The sequence below is a fragment of the Symsagittifera roscoffensis genome, chromosome 10 (assembly GCF_963678635.1).
Source record: "Symsagittifera roscoffensis chromosome 10, txSymRosc1.1, whole genome shotgun sequence".
Classification (NCBI taxonomy): domain Eukaryota; kingdom Metazoa; phylum Xenacoelomorpha; order Acoela; family Convolutidae; genus Symsagittifera; species Symsagittifera roscoffensis.
In genome coordinates, this window is record NC_087071.1 from 19,835,695 (window position 1) to 19,855,447 (window position 19,753).

The 19,753-nt window shown below is 39.2% G+C and overlaps 1 protein-coding gene across 1 annotated transcript; it reads left to right on the top strand.

Annotated features, from left to right (window-relative positions):
• Positions 1–6,928: 6,928 nt before the first annotated feature.
• LOC134855324 (uncharacterized) lies at positions 6,929–18,581 on the top strand. The gene is made up of 2 exons (XM_063871821.1): positions 6,929–8,181; positions 17,888–18,581. Exons 1-2 carry the CDS (start codon positions 7,131–7,133, stop codon positions 18,451–18,453), a joined length of 1,617 nt encoding a protein of 538 aa, XP_063727891.1. The 5' UTR covers positions 6,929–7,130; the 3' UTR covers positions 18,454–18,581.
• Positions 18,582–19,753: the final 1,172 nt, after the last annotated feature.

Here is a 19,753-nt window from a genome sequence, read left to right on the forward strand (position 1 = left end):
GCCTCATTTGATTCTGTATGCTTTTTACAGAGCAGAATATACCACTTCATCGATACGTAGTGAGTTAGTTTGCTCAGGTTTTTGAAGATAAGAAATCTACTGTTTACTTAATGTTTTTGTAAAAAACTTCTGAATTTTACTTTCATTTGCATAAAAAAAATTGTTGCAAAGCTGCTATAATACAGCGAAAAGAAAATAAGATTTGGGCGAAGATAAATTTTCCAAAGAATATGAAAATAAACCATCTGATTCATCTTTTGCATGCAAACTTACTGAAAAGTAGTGTACACACAGAAGTGTTGAAAACTTCAATTTTTTATCTCTGTTTTTGAATTAGTTTTGAAAAATTATCAACTTTGGATCTTTTAAATGTAAAACATTTAAGTTGTGACTAAAAAATGAATTTTTCAATCAATTATTTTCCAAAAATCAGTTTTTTTTTTGTTCAATGTTCATTTCTGTTATAAAGTGAATTTACTACAAAAATTTAAACAATAAAAAAAAATCCAACGCTCAATCTTGCTCTATATAGTTTGGAAGGATGTGCCTATAAGAATGATAAAACTTTGATAGTAATTCTTAAACAATTATCACGTAAGGTGCTCAGTGCTCATTATTTGAGCAAGTAATGATGTGAAAGGTTAGAAGTTGTAGCGTTTTTTGTTCACTGCTACAGCTCATTGTATCTGCTTACTGGTAAAACAAAACTATATTTGAAAGAAAATGTATCTAATTAATTCAAATTTTGGCTCTGCGTATTGCACCTGCCTTAAATCTGTGACTGTATAAAGCTGTGACTGTATAAAATGAAATTTTATGAAAATAATTTTTTAAACTTTCCATTGAGACTTTATACAACATTTCAAGTTGATCTTGTTCTTCACGAAATCAGAGATGAGAAGGAAAATTGACCAGGATGGATCTTTTCACTCAAATTCATCCATTGAAAAGATCCATCCTGGTCAATTTTCCTTCTCATCTCTGATTTTGTGAAGAACAAGATCAACTTGAAATGTTGTATAAAGTCTCAATGGAAAGTTTAAAAAATTATTTTCATAAAATTTCATTTTATACAGTCACAGCTTTTCTTCTCAAATGTCACATTATTGAGCAGGTTTTTGAAGACCAGTCTCTTTGAAATAACTCTGATGAAATGCAGGATTGAAACAGGGTCCAGTGAACATTAATAACTTCGAATGATTGTTTATCAGATTCCTCGACAAATGCGGTTGCAGATATCGATATAAGAATCTGAAATAAAGTTAGTTAAGTTAAGGTTGAATCATGGTGAATTTCAAATGCAGCTGTCGAAGTAGTGGCGCATCGGTAGTGATAGTGCCCTGGTTCAATTGGAATAAACTATCGTTTCGCAACGTATGCACTTGCAAATAAGTCAAAGCTCAATGGGAGCTGGTTATATGCGCTCTTTTCATTCTAAATAATTAACCTCCGGCTGGTTGACTAAAGAAAGAGATCAAAGAAATGCAAGCAATTTATAGAAAAGTACGATTTAAATACAGATTATTAGTATTATAATAAATCTAGAAATTCGAAAGAGTTTGATGTTAAGTTGATGTTGAATACAAAATGGTATAACGGTCTCCCTGTTCTACAAAAATGTCAAAAATCTGTCCATGCCAGAGAAGAGATCCAAAGCTGATATCGGCTTTTTGCGCAAAGAAAAAAGGTTTTTAAAATTTTTTTAGGCCAATTGAGAAATGCACTTATTCTCACTCCTAAAAACTTTGAGACGGCCATTGCACCACAATATGCCTTGCTGATTGAGACGAAAAAGTTTCTGCAAGTCAAATTGAAAAAAAGTTTTTCTGTCCTGAAATTAATTACCTCTTTTCGAATCACCCATGATTGCCAATTTTTGTATTTGATGTTAAAGCAAAAAAAAGTATTCTGATTAAATAAATTGTTCCGCGTGCAAATATTCATTACATTCTGACTCATAGGCGGATTTAAGGTGTAGGGTATTGAATTTCCCCTTCAGGAGTTAAGCCTCTCGCTATCCAAAGGGTACTAATAAATGACAGACAATTTTGGCTGACCGACCTCTAAGGGATCCTCTCTCCCTCATTTATCATATACTTCTTCAACCCTGACTCTTACGTTTTTTAACCCCGCCTCCACTGTTACCCCCCCCCCCCCTCTCTACACATACTTTAAGCATAGCAGTAATTTCGGAGGAATGTAAGAGGGGATAAGTCTGGAGGCATGGGAGGTAACTAAAGAGGTTTCAATTTCGATTATTTATAATTGAAAAGACTGTGTTATATACCTCGAGGTATATCAACTTTCAAAAACTAGTAATGATCAAATGCTGCATAATGTTATCATATTCAGCTATTAACCGTGGAATTTCAGAACACCTAGCTCCGAACCTGATTGCGTGCTCCATAAGGTAATCTGTTATTGTCAGTTGAATTTCAGAGCGAGTATCTCTAAACTTGTTTTGACTGTTTTTTTAGTAGAGATAAGATTTGTGAGGACTTGAAACAATGCTTGACCTGGTGACAAAAAGACACAATGAGGTAATTCAGAAATCTAAGAACTATGTAGGATCTGGAGAAAAAGCAAGGTCTGTTTGATCGCGTTCGGGGGAAGTGGCTTCTTCTAAAGTTTCCGAAAAACCTCGAAGTTTCAACTTGAAAAACGGCTCGACAAAGATAGTGTTAAGAAAAGTTAATACACTCAGATAATAAAAGAGGACTTCGGTAAACGTTATAACCCTCAGGTTAAACCGCACAATCCGCAGCTCCACTCTGCCCGTGAATGGTTTTCACACAATCATCGTGTCCTCAACCCAAACAACCCTGGTAAGGTTCGTAGAGTTTTGAATGGCGCGTCAAAATTTCACGGAAATCTTCAAACAAATCTTTGCTCGTTGGGCCTGACTTATAGCACAACTTGTTACATTTGAACATGCGCTTCCGCCAACGTCAGTTTGTCGTCAAGTTTATGTTCTTTAAGGTTGGGTTACCCCCTTGTGATGAACCTTCTTTGCGTTTTTAGTGGCGCGAGCATGCCACATCTGATGTGGAAGTTCTGCAGTATACCCGGCATTTTTTCCGTGCCCGGGACTACCCGACGTGCGCGATTTTCGCACTTCATCAAACCGCCAGGGATAATGTTGAAAACTTTCCGGAAGCATCTGGAGCAGTACTTACTAGGTTCTACCTGGATGATTACTTAGATTCATTCGATAACCCCGATGAAGCAAGGACAATAAGTAAAGATCTGCTGAACCTTGATACATTGGGAGGATTCAGTCTCACAAAGTTTGTTAGTAATGTTCCTGCAAATGAATAAAATTTAAACCTTTCATATGGTTTAACAGCAAAATTACAGGAAATTGCGAGTGGTAGTGACATTTTGAACTCTCCTGTGTTAAGGTTAAAGTGGAACCATGGAAGTGACTCTCTCGTTGTTAGTCGTGGAGTTAGCCGCGAGCTCCGAACAACCGTTACGCAACAAACTGTTCTCCATTTTGTTTCATCGGTCTTCGACCCTATTGGTTTGGTGGCTTCCCACACCTTAAGGGCCCGTCTGTTTCTTAAAAAAAATGACGCTTAAATAGTCAACAATGGGATGATCCCTTACCAGAAGCGCTCCGATAACAATTCAATGAATGGCTTTCAAGTCTATTTGTCTCAGGAGAAATAGTCATTCTCCGGTGCTACTTCATTAATCAATTCGATCAATGTGAGCTCCATATGTTAGGGGTAGCTTGCAAATTGATTTTGCGCGGTTGACTTCCTTCCTAACCGGATTATTGGGACACAAAAAAATTGAACTTGCGTTCGTTTTTTGTAAAGCAAGGGTAGCACCAATCAAGTCTTTGTCCAATCCGAAGATGGAATTGCAGACATCTAGTTAGAGGAAGATATTTTCCGGGCACATTTATGTGGACCGATAGCACCATGGTGTTACAATGGCTTCTCTCCATCGATAAATTGCCAACTTTTGTCGTAAACCGTGTTTGCGAAATGAAGGAGCTCACCACTGTGGATAAATGGTTCCATGTGAATAGTGGAGATAATCCCGCTGACACTGGGGCACGCGGAATAATGGCGGAATCCCTTAGAGAAAGCATTTGGTTCAGGGCTCCAAGCTTTTTTTAGGCAATGAGTGGCCTTTCAAACCAAGTCTGGATTTTGTTAGCAATATCCTCTCAAAGAAATCTGTGGACGACAACATAGACAATTCGACACATGCTCTCACCAGTACTTCGAAGCAGTCAGAGCCCGTTTTTGTTTGACAGATGTATAGTAGTCTTACGAAACTGCAGCGATACGTCTGCTTTATGTTGAGGTTATTGCCGAAACTCAAGCACTTCCGCGGGCCAACCGCTCAAATAACCGACCTGTCTGAACGGATAAATTGCTACTTTTGGCTCTATCCGAATTGTTTCCGATTGAGTTCAACCAAATTCAACCCGGCATATCAGTGAAAAAGTCCAGTCGCATTGCAGGTTACTCATCATTCAACGGCCCCAGTGGCATTATTCGTTCCACGGGCCAAAATTGTTCAACGCATTGTTCAACGCTAAGCCGAAATAAGTTTTGATATTAAGCACCCCATCATCTTTGAATCTCGTCTTTTGTTTATGAAATTTTTTCTGAGGCATCTGCACTTTGCCCACAACCATCAGCACTTGGATTTTTGCGGTCCATAGTACAATTGTGTTTTGTGGTGTTGGGTCTGCGAGCAACTCTCCGAGCAGTTGAAAAGTTTTGTGTAGTTTGCAGAAAACGCAAGGCAAGCACGTTACAACCTTTGATGTCAGAACTCCCTGTCGAACGACTTGGTTACCGCCACGGCCATTCAGTGAGTGTGGTCCGGAAATTGTTGGTCCTACTTACGTGACTATTCGCCTCAGTAGTGGGGAAAAAATAAAGGTTTTTGTTGTGCACTGTTAGTGCATAGGGTGATTGAAAAAAATACAATCCTCCTGGCGCCCGAATCATGTTGTATCTTGGGAAAGTTTAGTGCGCAGCTGCTAACGCGTTCTCTAAGCAATCACTGGAACTCGCAAATTAATGGATGAACTATTGTCGACCACGTTTTGTTTAGTGGAGCTATCATTAAATGCCTGTCCAATAACGCCTATTGGTCCCGATTCAACTGAATTGGAAGCGTTAACGCCTAAGGGTGAGCGTTAACGCCTAACATTTATTCTTGGGTGAGCACTCTGTTAGCTTTCCGTCGCTAACACTTGATGAAAATTTCGACCACCGAAAGCGCTATGTGAGAGCACAAGTTTACGCAAATGCTATTTGGCAGATTTGGCTGAAAGAGTCTGTCCCTTCCTTGAACATGCGATTTTTGAACTGGTGATCTCGTCTGGATTGTTGATCCCAGCAGCCCTCGTGGACACTATCTTTTAGGTCGAGCAACTGCTTTGCACTACGTCAAAGATAACGTCGCTCGCTCCGCTCATCATTAAGAGCCCTCGGTATACTTGCTCCGGTTCTCGCCTCTTCAGGGGGTGAGCATGTTGCTGAACAAATGATTACTTAAGAACAAATGCATAATACAAGTTTGATTTATAGTTGCCTATAAAACAAGTCTGAACTATAGCTGCATAAAAGGGCATTAGCCGAGTGTATACAGTGCGTCCCGGCGGGTTTGGTGCATGTTCGAACCCCGCCTAGGCCATTCCCTTTCTAAAACTCAAAGATGCGCCGAACTTGACAAGGCATAAATTATCGCCCAGTAACCGGGTTCGAACCCCCCAAAAAAATTTTTCTGTTTTGTTTAGCTGTTTAAACTAGTTCACAAAACGGCCTTAGCCGGCCTTGATTGACATGTTTTCGTCTGTGAAAACCGTGTTTTGCCAAAGTGTCAACGCACGCAGATGCTTAAAATTCGGTGCTGGTTCAACTTGTCTTTATTGAATGTGTTTTGTATACGTTTATCAGAAATACAGTTTGAAGAGTTACCGCCTCTTTTTAAGTCAGCACATTTTTGTGGTTGCAGGAGGTTTTTGCTATGTTTTTTTTGTCATTATAATCCATTCTAATTGATTTTTTTTTTAAACAAAGTATCCAAAATAATCCCATTTAATTGACTATGGATCAGTTTCTTAAGTTCTAACATGTGTCTAATTGTTTGCGCTAAATATAAACAAATGCGAAATATCAGTTCATTTACCCCACCCCGACGCACCCAGGCTCAAACGACACCCATCTTCCCTCCATCCCATGATCAACCACCCCAGCCACACTTATTTCTTCACTTTCGCCTTCCCCATTTTCAACACTATGATCACCCACTCCATCATTATACCCATAATCATCAACTACTCCCCTCTACCCCATGTTCCACGTTAAACACCTTCAAACCATTAAACTCCTCCCGACAACTTTCGCCCACCCGGTTACGTTACCCACCTCCATCCCCCACGCCCCAGAGGATGTGGGGGGTTGATGAACGTGGGTGCTGATTAGCGGAGGGGTTGATAGATCAGGAGGGAGGAGGGGGCTGAAAGAAAAAAATTAGTGGTCCTTATACTGATTTTGGCACTAACATGTTTTTTTTCCATTCAATATTTAAGATCTGAGTTACAACCAAATGAGTTTTAGTTTTATGACGCTTCTCATTTTTATCGTGACGGACTCACTAAAGCCCATTTTTTCTATTTTTTTTTCTACTAGAGCATAATTTTTTACAAAGTTTAGTATTTAATGGAAAACAAAATTTCATAGTGTGTTCATGTGTTATTTTTATCACAATTTCTGCAATGAACAAATAGTCATTCTAATTTTTGGTGATGAATCTAAAGTAACCAACCAGTGCTGCATTTTTAGAAACTTAATTTTATTTGAAAATGGCTCAACAATTTGATTTTTTTTTTCTACTAAACGAATGAGAAATGAATTGTTAAACCAGTTACAAAACTCAAACTATGACGAGTAAAGTCTATAGCAGCTAATATGCGGACTAGCCAGACAAAACACAAGCAAAAACAAGTAACTTGCCTGATTAAATTCAGAAATCAAAAGCAAAGAGTGGACAAGTAAAAAATTTAAAGTTATTCACGTGTTAGTTTCTTGCGTAAGTTAGTCTTAAATGCACTTCGATTAGTTACGTCTTAAATTAACGAAAACTGAAGAACCTTAATGGCGGATGTTTCTTGGTTGAAGCAAACGGAAGAAGCATTTGCTAAAATCAGAGAAGCACAATCAGAAATTGGTGTCTTGCATAAGTTTATTGTTTTGGCCAGAATATGGGACGATCTAAAGCTTACCAAATCAGCGCAAGACTTTTGCAAAGAAATGGTTCGCATGGACTTTATCGGCCTATTACCGTTTCAAAATGAATTTCGTGCTAAAGCTAGTACTAAAATAATTCTTGGAATGATCAAAAGCATGACGGCTTTCAGCAAAGAATTGTGTAAAAACATCATTTCAAAAAATCTGCATATCCAATTCGTGAAATTCCTCGAAAGTAATTCAGTAAAAAAAGAAAGCAGAAAAAAAAGTCTTGACGTTACCATATCAATATTAGGAGCAGAAAACCTAGAAAAAAATCTTGACGTTACCATATCAATATTAGGAGCATTGTTTAACATCCTTCGAAATTACCCCGAATCACAGCCAACCATTCGCGACACTGGGGTTCAGGCGACACTTAGAGATTTCCTGAGTCGAGAAAATGTCATGATGAAAGCATTGACAGTCTGGATCTTCTGCTACGTGCTTGACTGGCGTCTTCCACAAGATCAGGACTTGGTGACAGCTGTCAGAAAAAGTATTGATTTCATGGTTAACCAACTGTTAGCTAAATTCACCTTGCCATCTGATTGGCAAGCAAAATTGACTCAAGGAACCCTTCAAAATCTTGAATTCACAGCTGACGAAGTGTTTGGGCCTATGGCGTGTGTGGCATACAACAGACAAATTACAGTTGAGCTATTAAAGCAAGGAGCGATCTCCAAATGCGAATGCATTTTGCTTCGCATATATGGAACCGAAACGTTTGGTTCTGATTCTGAATCCTTTACTAATAGGGCTTCAAAAGCGGCGCTTACACTCCTAGAACGAATGAGTCAACATAGAATCGGCAACGAGTTGATTGATTTCCCGGAGTTGCTAATGAAGTTTAGCAAGCACCCAATAGATGAAATCAGAGACATATCAGGCAGGTTGCTGCAGATTCCACAACTAAAAGGTAGCAAGGATATTTTCCTTTTTCTCCATCAAAGCTCAATGGTTTTTGTTTTGGTCAAAAGGATTTATAACACAATTAAAATAACAGTTTTCTAGCTAGTGTTTTATTTTTCACAGTATAAACTCCTGTGTATAGAAAACTGCTAAGAAACTTAGCTCAAAAATCTGACAAAAAACCTATTGGATATCCACTTGCAAACAATTTTGTTGGTTGTCCATTTGACAGTTACAGTTTTAAAAATGACAGTCGTATGAGGAAAATTCCATTTTACAAGTTATCTATTATAAAGCTGTTCTCCCCTAAACCTAATCTCCGTTATAATGAAGAATATTATATGGCTAAGCGAATAAGGTCTTTCACAAGTTATCCCCTGTTTAAACCTTAGACATGAGACCTAAGTTCAAGACTAGCTCTTTATATCTTCACTTCTGCCGTGAAGGTCACCTCAATACTTTGAACATCAACGCTGAACTTCAAGTTTTAAATCAAAAATTTACTTAGGATGTATACAAGCAAAATGCATTATATTTAGCGCAAAGTCGGCAACAAATGTAACGTAAGGATTTAAATAAAAATTTGGAATTATTTAACTGGACGCTTAACACTCCCACGGTTACGCTCAAAATTTCAAAGAGTGTGTGTAGTTTGAGTTTTTTTTCTCACTTACTATGAAGATATACTCCTCGTTTTCCTCCCAATTCTCCGCTCTTTAAGTATTTGGGCCTTCTGGTTATATTCTCATTTTCGTTTTTTTCTCAGGTCGTCTTTAGTTCAGTTCATTCTAGGCGTTGGTTGTGTTGTTTGCTCTGCCTTATTGTTCTTTTTGGGTTGTCGCCTGTTTGTTTTTTCTCTCATTCAGTCATGTTTTTGCAGCTCGACTTTTCCATTGCCCTGTTTTCTTATATGCTTGATTATTCGTTTCCTCTTGACACTTCGATTACTTTGTCTCCCTCAATTTGAGCCTTGATTGCTCTTCCCCAAAATTATCAGGAACTCCAGGCATGCTTTCATTTAATCTGCATCCTTTTCCTCTATTTGATTAGCCATAGATTCCATCAGCTCGATTAGTGATGATGCCTTTTCTGTTAGTGTCGGCTTTGTTGTAACCTCATTTTTAATTTTCGTTATGGTCAAAAAAGGGTTGCATATCTGAGTTTTGAAAATTGGGTAAGGTTGAAACTATCCCTCTAGGTTTTGGTACGCCGCCCGTTCTTTTGACGTGTAATTGGATTTTGCTCTTTATCGTTGTCTTGTTTGTTTTTAATTACTGGGTGATGTTCCCCTGCTGGAATCCTGAATCGGTTGGTTAGCTCCCTCCGACCTATTTTGTTTCGCCCTCTTGTATCCTTGAGCTGGTGGGCCTTACTAGTTCCTTGAGCCTGTTGGTGATTCCCCGTCTTGCCTTCTCCTGTTGTTATTTTTCGTTCTCTTCTTTTCAACAAATGGTCCCTCTGATTGTTCTTCAACCATTAGGTGTGCCGGGGCTTCCAGGTTCTTCTTAGGCAACCAACGCAGGGCCTAAATCGAAAGTGAAATATTCAGGTAAACAGCGCCCATTAACCTAAGTTTTACTTGCCCACCATGCAAACTGCAGCGCACGTACGATTTGAACCAGCAATCGTTTGCTGAGCACCATCATCCATCACTAACGGAGAGCCCTAACGCCAGATAGGTAGCTCTTGTGTCGAGCTGACTTGTATGCCACTAAGTCGCTTAATTGTTCTGTCTAAATTGGCGTAGATTTTTGGGTATGAATGCAAAGCCGCTACTTCTATGTAGAATCGATTATTTACCAAATTTTTGTACCCACGCTGTGTACGTAATGATTTGTTTTTCTAATTTTTTTTCGCATTTTTCTGAAAAATGGTTGGTTTCATAACTTCTTGTGCTACACTTACTATTTTTTGACCATCTGTGTCATACGCTTCCTTAGATTTTTGTCCGGTTTTTTCTGACCCCTTATAATTCTGTTGTTAAAATTAATATATCTTTTTCTCCAACTTTAGTCCTCATTTTGATACGTCTCCAACTTGACAATCTTGTGATGGCTATACCGCGAAGCTCGATTCCGCGTCCTCTTATCAGAAGTTTATATCGTGCATTTATTCTGGGTTAGCAGTGGTCTCTATAGGCACTTCTAGTCTGAAACTGCAGTCAATTTAACGTTGTCTCAACTCATACTGTGTTGCTTTTGGTTGCTAGATTTGATAGTCTCGTGTTAGGTTGTCTCCCCATGTGATTTTTAAATACTGTTCCAGCATGTGGGGTTTTGTGCCGGCACTTGGAGTAATCCAGAGAGCTCCGCCACGTCTGAAGTATTCCTCTATAGTCTATTATTTGGGTCGATCTTCATTACCCATGGCGTAACTTTTGAAAATATAGTTGCATAAGCTTGATTACACCCTCAATTCTGTCCCATTGCTACAGAATTGGGACAGATGTCCCCGTAACATCCTCAAATTCCGCCCAAGTTACGGGGACATCATATACTATTCACGATATCCAACACCGCATCGATCACTGAACCGTCGTCCCGAACGCTCAGTTTTTTTCTGATTTTGTAGAAATAGGTGCTGTATGACTTTTTGGCAGCCTCTCAGTTGTTTTCTATCTTGAAACGTATTAGCGATCAGTTATTTTAATCCTATCGTGTAGCCATCATTATAAAGCGATGTCATAACATTCCTTGCAGCTTTAGTCTAATTGAGGGTGTACTTTTTTAGATCAAGGTCCCCGTGTTTGTTGCCAATGGCATGGTGGTATTTCATGATGTATTGCAGGCAACATTTGACGTGCCTCTACCAGTTTTGTGTTCTTTCTGGAGACTTTTTTTTGGGTTCATTTGGTATAAGATCCCAAATTTACCAGTTTGGTATCGATTAGTGTTCACTTTTTGTTTTTTTTCTGACCAGTTGGCATTGTTTTGGGTTCGAGTGTATTTGTTTTCATATCTCTACTCGGAACTCAACATGTTACTCTTGTGCAGTTTGATCTCTGTGGGGGCCCGAGAACCTGGATCGAATGCGATCTTTTTTGTCTTTGTTTCTGCGTGGTGCAATTTTTTTTGATGAGTTACCTTTTTTTCCTATTTGTCCCCATCTTGTTGCGATGTCATTATAGTATCCACCTTTCGGATTTTGCCACGTGGATATTCCGTCGGATGTGCCATTTTTGTTTCAAATTCCGCCCAAGTGATTCTTGATCGGAATTGTTGTTCTGATAGCCAGATGGTTTTCCCCGAGATGTGATGTAATGCATCTTGTCTTCATACTTGTTTCATTGTTTTATCCCCTGTCGTTTTTTTCTGTTCAGCGTCTTTTGCCACCATATTGTGGCAAGTCCCCCTGGTTTGTATTCTAACATACCTTCATTTCTTTTTGGGGTGTTTTTTTTTGTTCAACTGGGCTGTTTTGTGTTCCCTTTTTTTCGTCGTTTTGTCCCTGATTGGTAAGCACAACAATTGTTTTCTTTTCCTTCCTTTTGACTTTGTTATTGTTCCGACTTTCGATACGAAAGTAACGGAATATTTGTGCTCGGGGTGGGTTTTTTTTTCTTCAGACAAATTTCGACTTTTTAACTAGCCATTTTTGACGGAATTTTTTTATACCATTCAAAAGGTATTGTTGTCCTGAGCTTTAATTTGAAAAGATATTTCACCTGTGATCATTTTTCGTAAAGTTATGAGGGATTAAAGGTTGCCATTTTGGCCATTTTGACCAATTTGGGACAATTAACGCGCGATATAATTCGAGCTATTAACGCGTAAGCGGAGATTTAATCCGTCTTAGAAATTGTTCCAAATTGGTTGAAAGAAGCTTATTTGCCATAATTGGTTTGTTTCAAGGAACGAAATCTATCCTTTTGTACTTTATATGGCGTGTGGGAGGATGATTTTTATTTAAAAAAATTCAAATAAAAAAAAATTCATTTTCTTTTATTTCAATTAATTTTTATTACTGCTTTACTGCTCCATAATAAAAAGTTATTACTGCTCCATAAACCTTAAAAGGCAGTAGGAACAATCAGGGCTTCGCCCTGATACGAGCAGTCTTGTTTGTTTTTGCTGTAGTGTTTGAACACCGCCCAAATACTTTGAGAAGCAATTTGGTTGATGGAAAAATTCTAGTATTACCACTTCTACATATGAAAATCACTAACCATTGACGTTTCGTGCAATAATCCTACTTATGAAAATGAATCAAAAAATTTATGTTTAGCTTTTTTCCATGTTTATAAAATGAATGCTTAGCATTTTTGGTCGACCCGGCAACATCCTTCATTTTTTAAGGTAGTCATCTGTTTTTGCGTAAATCTGTAACACTTATATGGAATGAAACCAAACTGTCAAAAAACAAAAATACGATAAATTAATTATGCTCTATGGGATCACAGATGTTTTTCGGAGGTCACAGAGTTTGCATTTATGAAGTCGCCTGTCAACTCAAAAAAATTTCGACGCTTCCCTCTAATTAAAGCTACGATTGATGTGCTTCAAAACTTATACTTGGTAAAATTTGGACATCAATTTCTCATTTTTTAATTTTTTATCTTACAACAGGGTTCGAAAAGACTTTCTTGGAGATCAGATAGTTTATTACGACTTTAAATAAAATCACATTGGTATATTGTACATGTCAATTTTTCGTGACTCCAAAATTTGATAGAAGTTTTCCAGTTAAGAATTGTGATAATGTGGCGGTTCTCTTGCTTTTCATTAGAAGCGTTCAAAACTCAAAAATTAACAATTTTGAAAATTAGGGTTCTTGATTGCTCTGTCAGCTCATTTTGCTTATGAAATAAGGGGTGGTGAATTTTTTATTTGCTGCAATTTAGTTTCTCTGAATTGATGTGATTTAATTGAATCTTTCATCGTTCTCAACCAGAGCTTGAAAGACTGCTTAGATGAGGAAAAATTCATTACTAATTTTCCTTTCAAAAGACAAAGAGGAAAAAGGAAAAGTAACGCCAAATCTTAATGGAAAATTAAGCATAATTAAATTTTGAGGTATTGAGTTTTTTTTAAAATTTTTGTGAACATGCTAGTCAAACTTTTCAACTAAACTCAATGATAAATATCGAAACATTATATTCAATACACTGTTTAGCTATAATGTATAGTTTGTAAAGCGATAACGTTTTCATTTCCATTTCTTAGCCTTAAGAACTAAAATTACTTCTTCTCAATATATTGAAAGATTGTTTTTACTAGTTTACTAATGTTATACAAGTTTAGCAGCAATGTTTTATTTTTTTATGAAGTTTGTTGTTCCGACTTTCGAAGAAACTAAGGAAATTGTATATCTGAAGTGTTTGTTTTTCAAATTTAGAACAATTTTTTAAAAAGCTGACAGCGGATAGGTATCGATCTTGAATTTTATGCCAAGCGATTTTATTGCATAGATTAAAATGAGGATACCAGCTGCTCTTATAACTTTTCGATAAGTTTGAATCGTAAATTTTATACGTGGCAAATCATCCGCATATGTAATCCTTCCCAATTGTTTTGTGGCAAACTTCAATTTATGATACTACTTCTATTATTCAAGTTTTAGCAAATGCCTTCAATGTTTGCAGTACATAATTTTTAGTTTAAGAAAACTTTTTAATTCAACAACTAATAGAGATCAGTTAAATGACAGTCGCAACATTCAGGGCCTTAAGGAGCTTTGATATGTTTAATTGTTATATTTTGGAATGTCATAAAATGATTGCGTTGACTTCACGGTTCGAGGTCCCAGACTCATGTCAAGACTTTGTGAGTCGCGTCGCATCCCTGATTTAAACCCATGTTACATTGTCGCGCCGAAGGTTTGAGGCTGGAAAGTCTTGAGATGTGTCGCTCCGTGGGTAGCGGTAGTCTGAACGCATCAAAATTTGGTCGCAAAAATCTAAACATGAGTTGCAAAATCTAGACATACAAATTTTTGGTTGCCAAAATCTGGACAGATTTTTTACAGACTTTCGCAACAAATTTTATTATGTCCTGAGTTTCGCAACTCATGTCCAGACTTTTGCGACCAAATTTTGGTCATGCGAGACTATCGCGACCCACGGAGCGATATAAGTCTAGATTTTCCAAACTCATCTCTAGACTCTGTGGATTGCCCCGCATCTGGATTTAGACCCAAATCGCATAGACGAGCCATGAATTTGAATCTGAAAAGCCGAAATCTGACGCGGGTTGTGGTAATCTGGACATATCAAAAAAAAATTTGTAAAAGACTGAACATGGTTAACAAAAAAACTGGATATTCCACAATTTGGTCGCGAAAGTCTGGACACACATTTACTACACTTTCGTGACCAAATTTTGGAATTTCCAGACATTCGCGACCCAAGTCAAAACTTTCGAGACCCATGTGCGGACTTTCGCGACCCATGTCCAGACATCCGCGACCAAGTTTTGGTATGTCTAGATTATCGCGACCCACGTGCGACTCATTTCTAGACTTTTCAGACTCAAACTCTCGGCGCAACCTTGAAATTTGAGTGTAAATTGGTATGCGCGCAACCCACGGCGCGAAGTTATCTCCAGCCTTTCCAGTTTCAACTTTTCGTCACGACTATGAAAGTTGCACCGTCTACATCTTGGTCGCGAAAGTCGAGCTGTGTTGATTTTAATTGCGAGAATCGTGCCGTTTCCACGTCGGTCAGGAAAATGCGCACTGTCAACGTCGGTCGCAGAAGTAGACCAAAAACTTTTCTGTGTTCGGCCGTTTCCACCTTGACGCAGAAGTCGCACCGTCCCCACCTTGGTCGCGAAGATCAACTTGTCTCCACTTCGGTCGCAATACCGTCTCCACCTTGAGCCGTCTCCACCTTGATACCGGTAGTTGCAACATCTTAACTCGGTCCAAAATTCGAAAGCCTTGGTCTGAACTAGGTCCAACTCGGTCCTTTCTCCGCCTTGGACTGAATTTTGTGCTGTCTCCGCCTAGGTCTGGAAAGTCACCGTCGTCACTACCTTGTTCGCGAAGGTCTGGACGAATTGTTTCTTAGACGTGCCGTCTCCGCCTTGGTCGTGAGAGTCGCGCCGTCTCCACGTTGGTCGCAAAGATTGCAAGGAATTGTCTCTTTGTCGTGCAGATTCCCCCTTGGTCTGGAAATCCGCGTCGTCTCCGCCTTGCTTTGAAAAGTCGTGCCGTCTCTGCCTTGGTCGCGAAAGTCGCGCCGTCTCGGCCTCGTTCACGAAAGCTACGATAAATTTTTTCGTGGTCGCTACGTCTCCTGGTTGGTCGTGAAAGTCGCATCAACTCCACCTTGGTCGCAAAAGTCGCGCAATCTTTACTTGTTCGCGAAATGAACGCCGTCTCCAACTCTGATCCGGAAAGTCGCCCCTTCTCACCTCAATCGCAAAAATCGCTAAAATTTTTCCTGGTTGCGCCGACTCCTCGTGTTGGTCTTTAAAGTCACGCAATCTCCACCTCAGCCGCGTCTCCACGTCTCCACCTTTGCGACGTCTCTACCTCAGCCGCAAAAACCACGCGAACTTTGTTCTTGATCGCGCCAAATACACCTTACTCGCAATAGTCGCACCGTCTCAACCTCGATTGCAAAACGTGCCGTCTACCACCATATTCATGAAAGTCACACCGTCTTCACAAAATTTTTCTTGGTCGCACCATCTCCGCATCGGTCGCAAAATGGCGCACCGTTTCACCTTGATTTGATCTGGAATGTTGCGCCGTCTCCACCTGGGTCGCGAAAACCGCGCGAACTTTTTTTTCTTAGTCGCGACGTATGACGCGTAATCTCCACCTTGGTTGCAAATGTCGCGCCGTTCCGCCTTGATCTGGAATGTTGTGCCGTCTCCACCTCGGTCGCAAAAGCAGCGAGACACCTATTCTGCGTCGCGCAGTCATCTTGAAACTCTCGCAGTCTCCGTCTTGCTCTGAAAAATTGCGTCATTTCCACCTTGGTTGCGGAAATCACGCCCTTTCTCCCTCTGTCGCGAAATTCTACATTTTGTTTTCTTTTTTTTCTTTCGCTTTGTCATTGTATTTTCTTGTTTGCACCACCTCCGCCGTGGTCGCGAAAGTCTCTCCGTCTCCACATGGTGGCGGAAGTCCTGATGACTCCACATTAATCGCACCGACTCCACGCAGTCGTCTGGAACGCCGACTCCACATTGGCCGACTCTGCATGGTGGCGGAAGTCCTACCTACTCCACATTAACCGCGCCGACTCCACGCAGTCGCCTGGAACGCAGTCGTCTGGAACGCGAGTAGGGTGTATTTGGCGCGATCAAGAACAAATTTCGCGTGGTTTTTGCGGTTAAGGTGGAGTCGTCGCAAAGGTGAAGACGTGGAGACTTGGCTGAGGTGGAGATTGTGTGACTTTAAAGACCAACACGTGGAGTCAGCGCAACCAGGAAAAAGTTTTGGCGGTTTTTGCGATTGAGGTGAGAAGGGGCGACTTTCCAGATCAGAGTTGGAGACGGCGTTTATTTCGCGAACAATTAAAGACAGAGACTGCGCGACTTTCCAGACGAATGCGCGACCAGTCGTCTGGAAAGTCGCGAATCTCCGTCTTGCTCTGAAAAACTCGTCTTGCCTTGGTCGCGAAAGTCACTCCTTCTCCACCTCGGTCGCGAAAGTCGTGTCGTCTCCACATTAATTGCGAAAGCTGCAAGAAATTTTCTCTTGCTCAAGCCATTACCGCCTTGGTCTGGAAACCAACACCCTCTCCTCCTCGGCCATGAAGGTTGCAAAACTTTGTTTCTTGGTCGCACCATCTCCTCTTTGGTCTGGAACCTCGCGTCGCCTCCGATTCACCTTGGGCGCAAAGGTCCGGGGTTGACCAAAACTTCTTATCATACAATTTCCATTTACAAAAAACTTCTTACCATACAATTCCATACAATTCCATACAATGCCACATGTACAGAAAATTGTATGAAATAAGCATTTTTCTATAAATGAAAACCGTATGATAAGTATTTTTCCATAAACCGAAAGTTTGATTTATTTTCTTATTTAATTTCTGAAAACTTTGGGTTGGGTTCGTCACCGAACGCAAGTGACAAAGACTTTGGCTTACTCGAAGCACCAAAGGATGGACGGTCTTGCACTTACAATTCATACAAAACGACCTGAATTGTTTTAAAGCTGTCTCTCACAAATGATATAATGAAAGTAACATGCCATACAAAAGAAGGAGGCGTTTTGAGCCTTTTTGAAAAAATAATTTCCAAATATACGAAAAAAAACAGCTTTTGTGTATCCAGGATTACGTTATGCACACAAAAAAGTAAATTTTGCATGCAAAAAAAGAGAGTTTTGGAAAATGTTTGTTTGTGTACTAAACTAGTTTTGCTGTTGAAAAAAACTCAAAAAAATTTTAGGGGCAATTTCAAATGGGAGTTGTGTAATAGACATTTCTTTCAAAAAACAAAAACCTCGGTTTTTTCCTCACCAGACTGTTTTATTAGAATCAAAAGCCGCAGATACTAGTTAAAATCATTTTTCAACCATTTTATGAAATTGTATGAAAATTGTATGACAAACAGTTTCCCATACACTTGATGTATGAAACTGTATGATAAGCATTTTCGGTGTTTGTCGGTCAACCCGAGTTCTTTCGATCTTTAACTGTACTCAAAAGCATCAGAATCACGACGTTTCTAGCCAATAGTTTCTTTTCGATAATCAAACGCAAGTTTGCTTAACGATGGTTTATAAGTTCTTTCATTTCAAACTATTAACAGATGAAGCTGAAAAGTTATCTCCAGATGAAGCTGACGACATTCCCCTATCACTTCGTAACATAACAACAAAGATGAACACTGATGGTGGAGATGATCTTGACTGTTCAAAAATAAATTTGGTCAATCCAGAAGATTTGATGGAAAACAGCCCGAAAAAGCATATAATGATCAGTTATTCGCACAACGAGAAAGCTGTCGTGAAAAAAATGGTGGCAGATCTTCGCAAAACGATCAAAGTCGAAATCTGGATAGACGAGGATAAAATGCACACAGGCCAGGGTCTTGTTGAAGAAATGGCGCAAGCAGTGGACAATGCTAGTTGTGTTATTTGCTGTTATTCTGACGCGTATGCAAAAAGCAAAAATTGCATGTTGGAGTTCGAGTATGCCCAGTACACTGACTCAAAGAACATAGTCTATCTTCGCGTACAGGAGAACTGCGAGCCTAAAGGGAAACTTGGAATGTATCTGGCAGGCAAATTTTATTTCGATCTCTCTACCAACAGTAAGTATGATAAGAATTTTCCCAGGTTGGTCCAAAAGCTGGAAGCAGCTCATCCTGAATAACCCGGAACAGTCTGGACCACAACATTCAACTACACTAGTTGAGAAGTCTCTGTATGTAAATAATGATATCAAAGATAAAGCATCTACTTTTATAAATTGTACTTTGTAACTATCACTTAACTTTCTTCTCAAATCACCTCGCTTTTTCACTAAAGTTTTTTGTATCGCGCGGTAACTAAGCCGATGAGAAGTATGTCAAGTTGAATTAGATACAACTCGGGAAGCTTATATTGACAGACTTCATCCTGACACAGTTTTAAAATTTTTGATTTCTCGCTTCAAACATCTTGAGGATGAAATTGGTTAACAATTCTAAGACGCGTTTTAGAATCGCGTTCCTCAAAAAAAGTTGAAAAGTTTTGTTTATTGAAAATCCTGGTGGTTGGATGACTGTCGGTGGGTGGATGACTGTCGGACAGGTATCTTTGTACACTATATTACTTCGAGTAATCGCAGGGAGACGTCCTTTCAGTATGGGTGAGAAATTGCGTAACTTTTTGGTTGTAAAAACAATATTAAAAGGAATTTTCTCGAAACGTCTATGAAGATCTCTCACAAGTAACAACGCAGTCACAATGCCTCAACTTTTACTTTTTCAGTCACAACGCCACAAAAGTAAAACTTGATCAAGGGCTTCCGACATTTTTCTTTGGTGTTTTCACGACTACAGCTTCTAGTATCCTCTGGTTCAATATCAGCGAATTTCTTATTTTGCCCCCTAAAGTAAAAAAAGAGTCCAAAATCTGAAACTTTGTATTAAAATTTCGTTTTTCAATTAAAAATGTCATTTTAACTATTTTATAAAAACAATTAGTTTTTTAAAAAATTCAGGAAATTTTGGGTCCAACGAGTTTTGAACCCAAAGAATTGGGAATATTGGGACAGCTGCATAAGCAATACCTCCACTATGTCATTACCGTTTCAGTTTTGCATCACTAAGCTAGATTTGAAGAAGTTGCCTTCCGCCTTCTTTGTGACCCATGCTGTTACTATGAGTCAGTGAGATTTTAGGATTTTCGAACCACTCATCAGATATTAGACTACCTGATGACCTATAAAATCTTACACAGGGCAACAGAAAAAAGTTGACACCCTCAAAAAGTATCATGAAAAACATTGAAGCCCCGATTTTTGCAAGAGATATTTACACAGTGTTGGTAACGATTTGTACAAATTTTTAAAAAACGAATACGGAATTGATTCCCTAAAAAGTACAGTTTGTTCTTAATTTTCGGCGTTCACCTTCATAGGTCTAAACTGCCGTTTCATATACGCCGAAACCTTTTCTATTGGAATGGAT

Coding starts and splice junctions, on each gene's coding strand:
- LOC134855324 (XM_063871821.1), top strand. CDS start 7,131: ATGGCGGATGTTTCTTGGTTGAAGCAAACGGAAGAAGCATTTGCTAAA. Junction 8,182..17,887: donor GCAGATTCCACAACTAAAAG/GTAGCAAGGATA, acceptor AACTATTAACAG/ATGAAGCTGAAAAGTTATCT.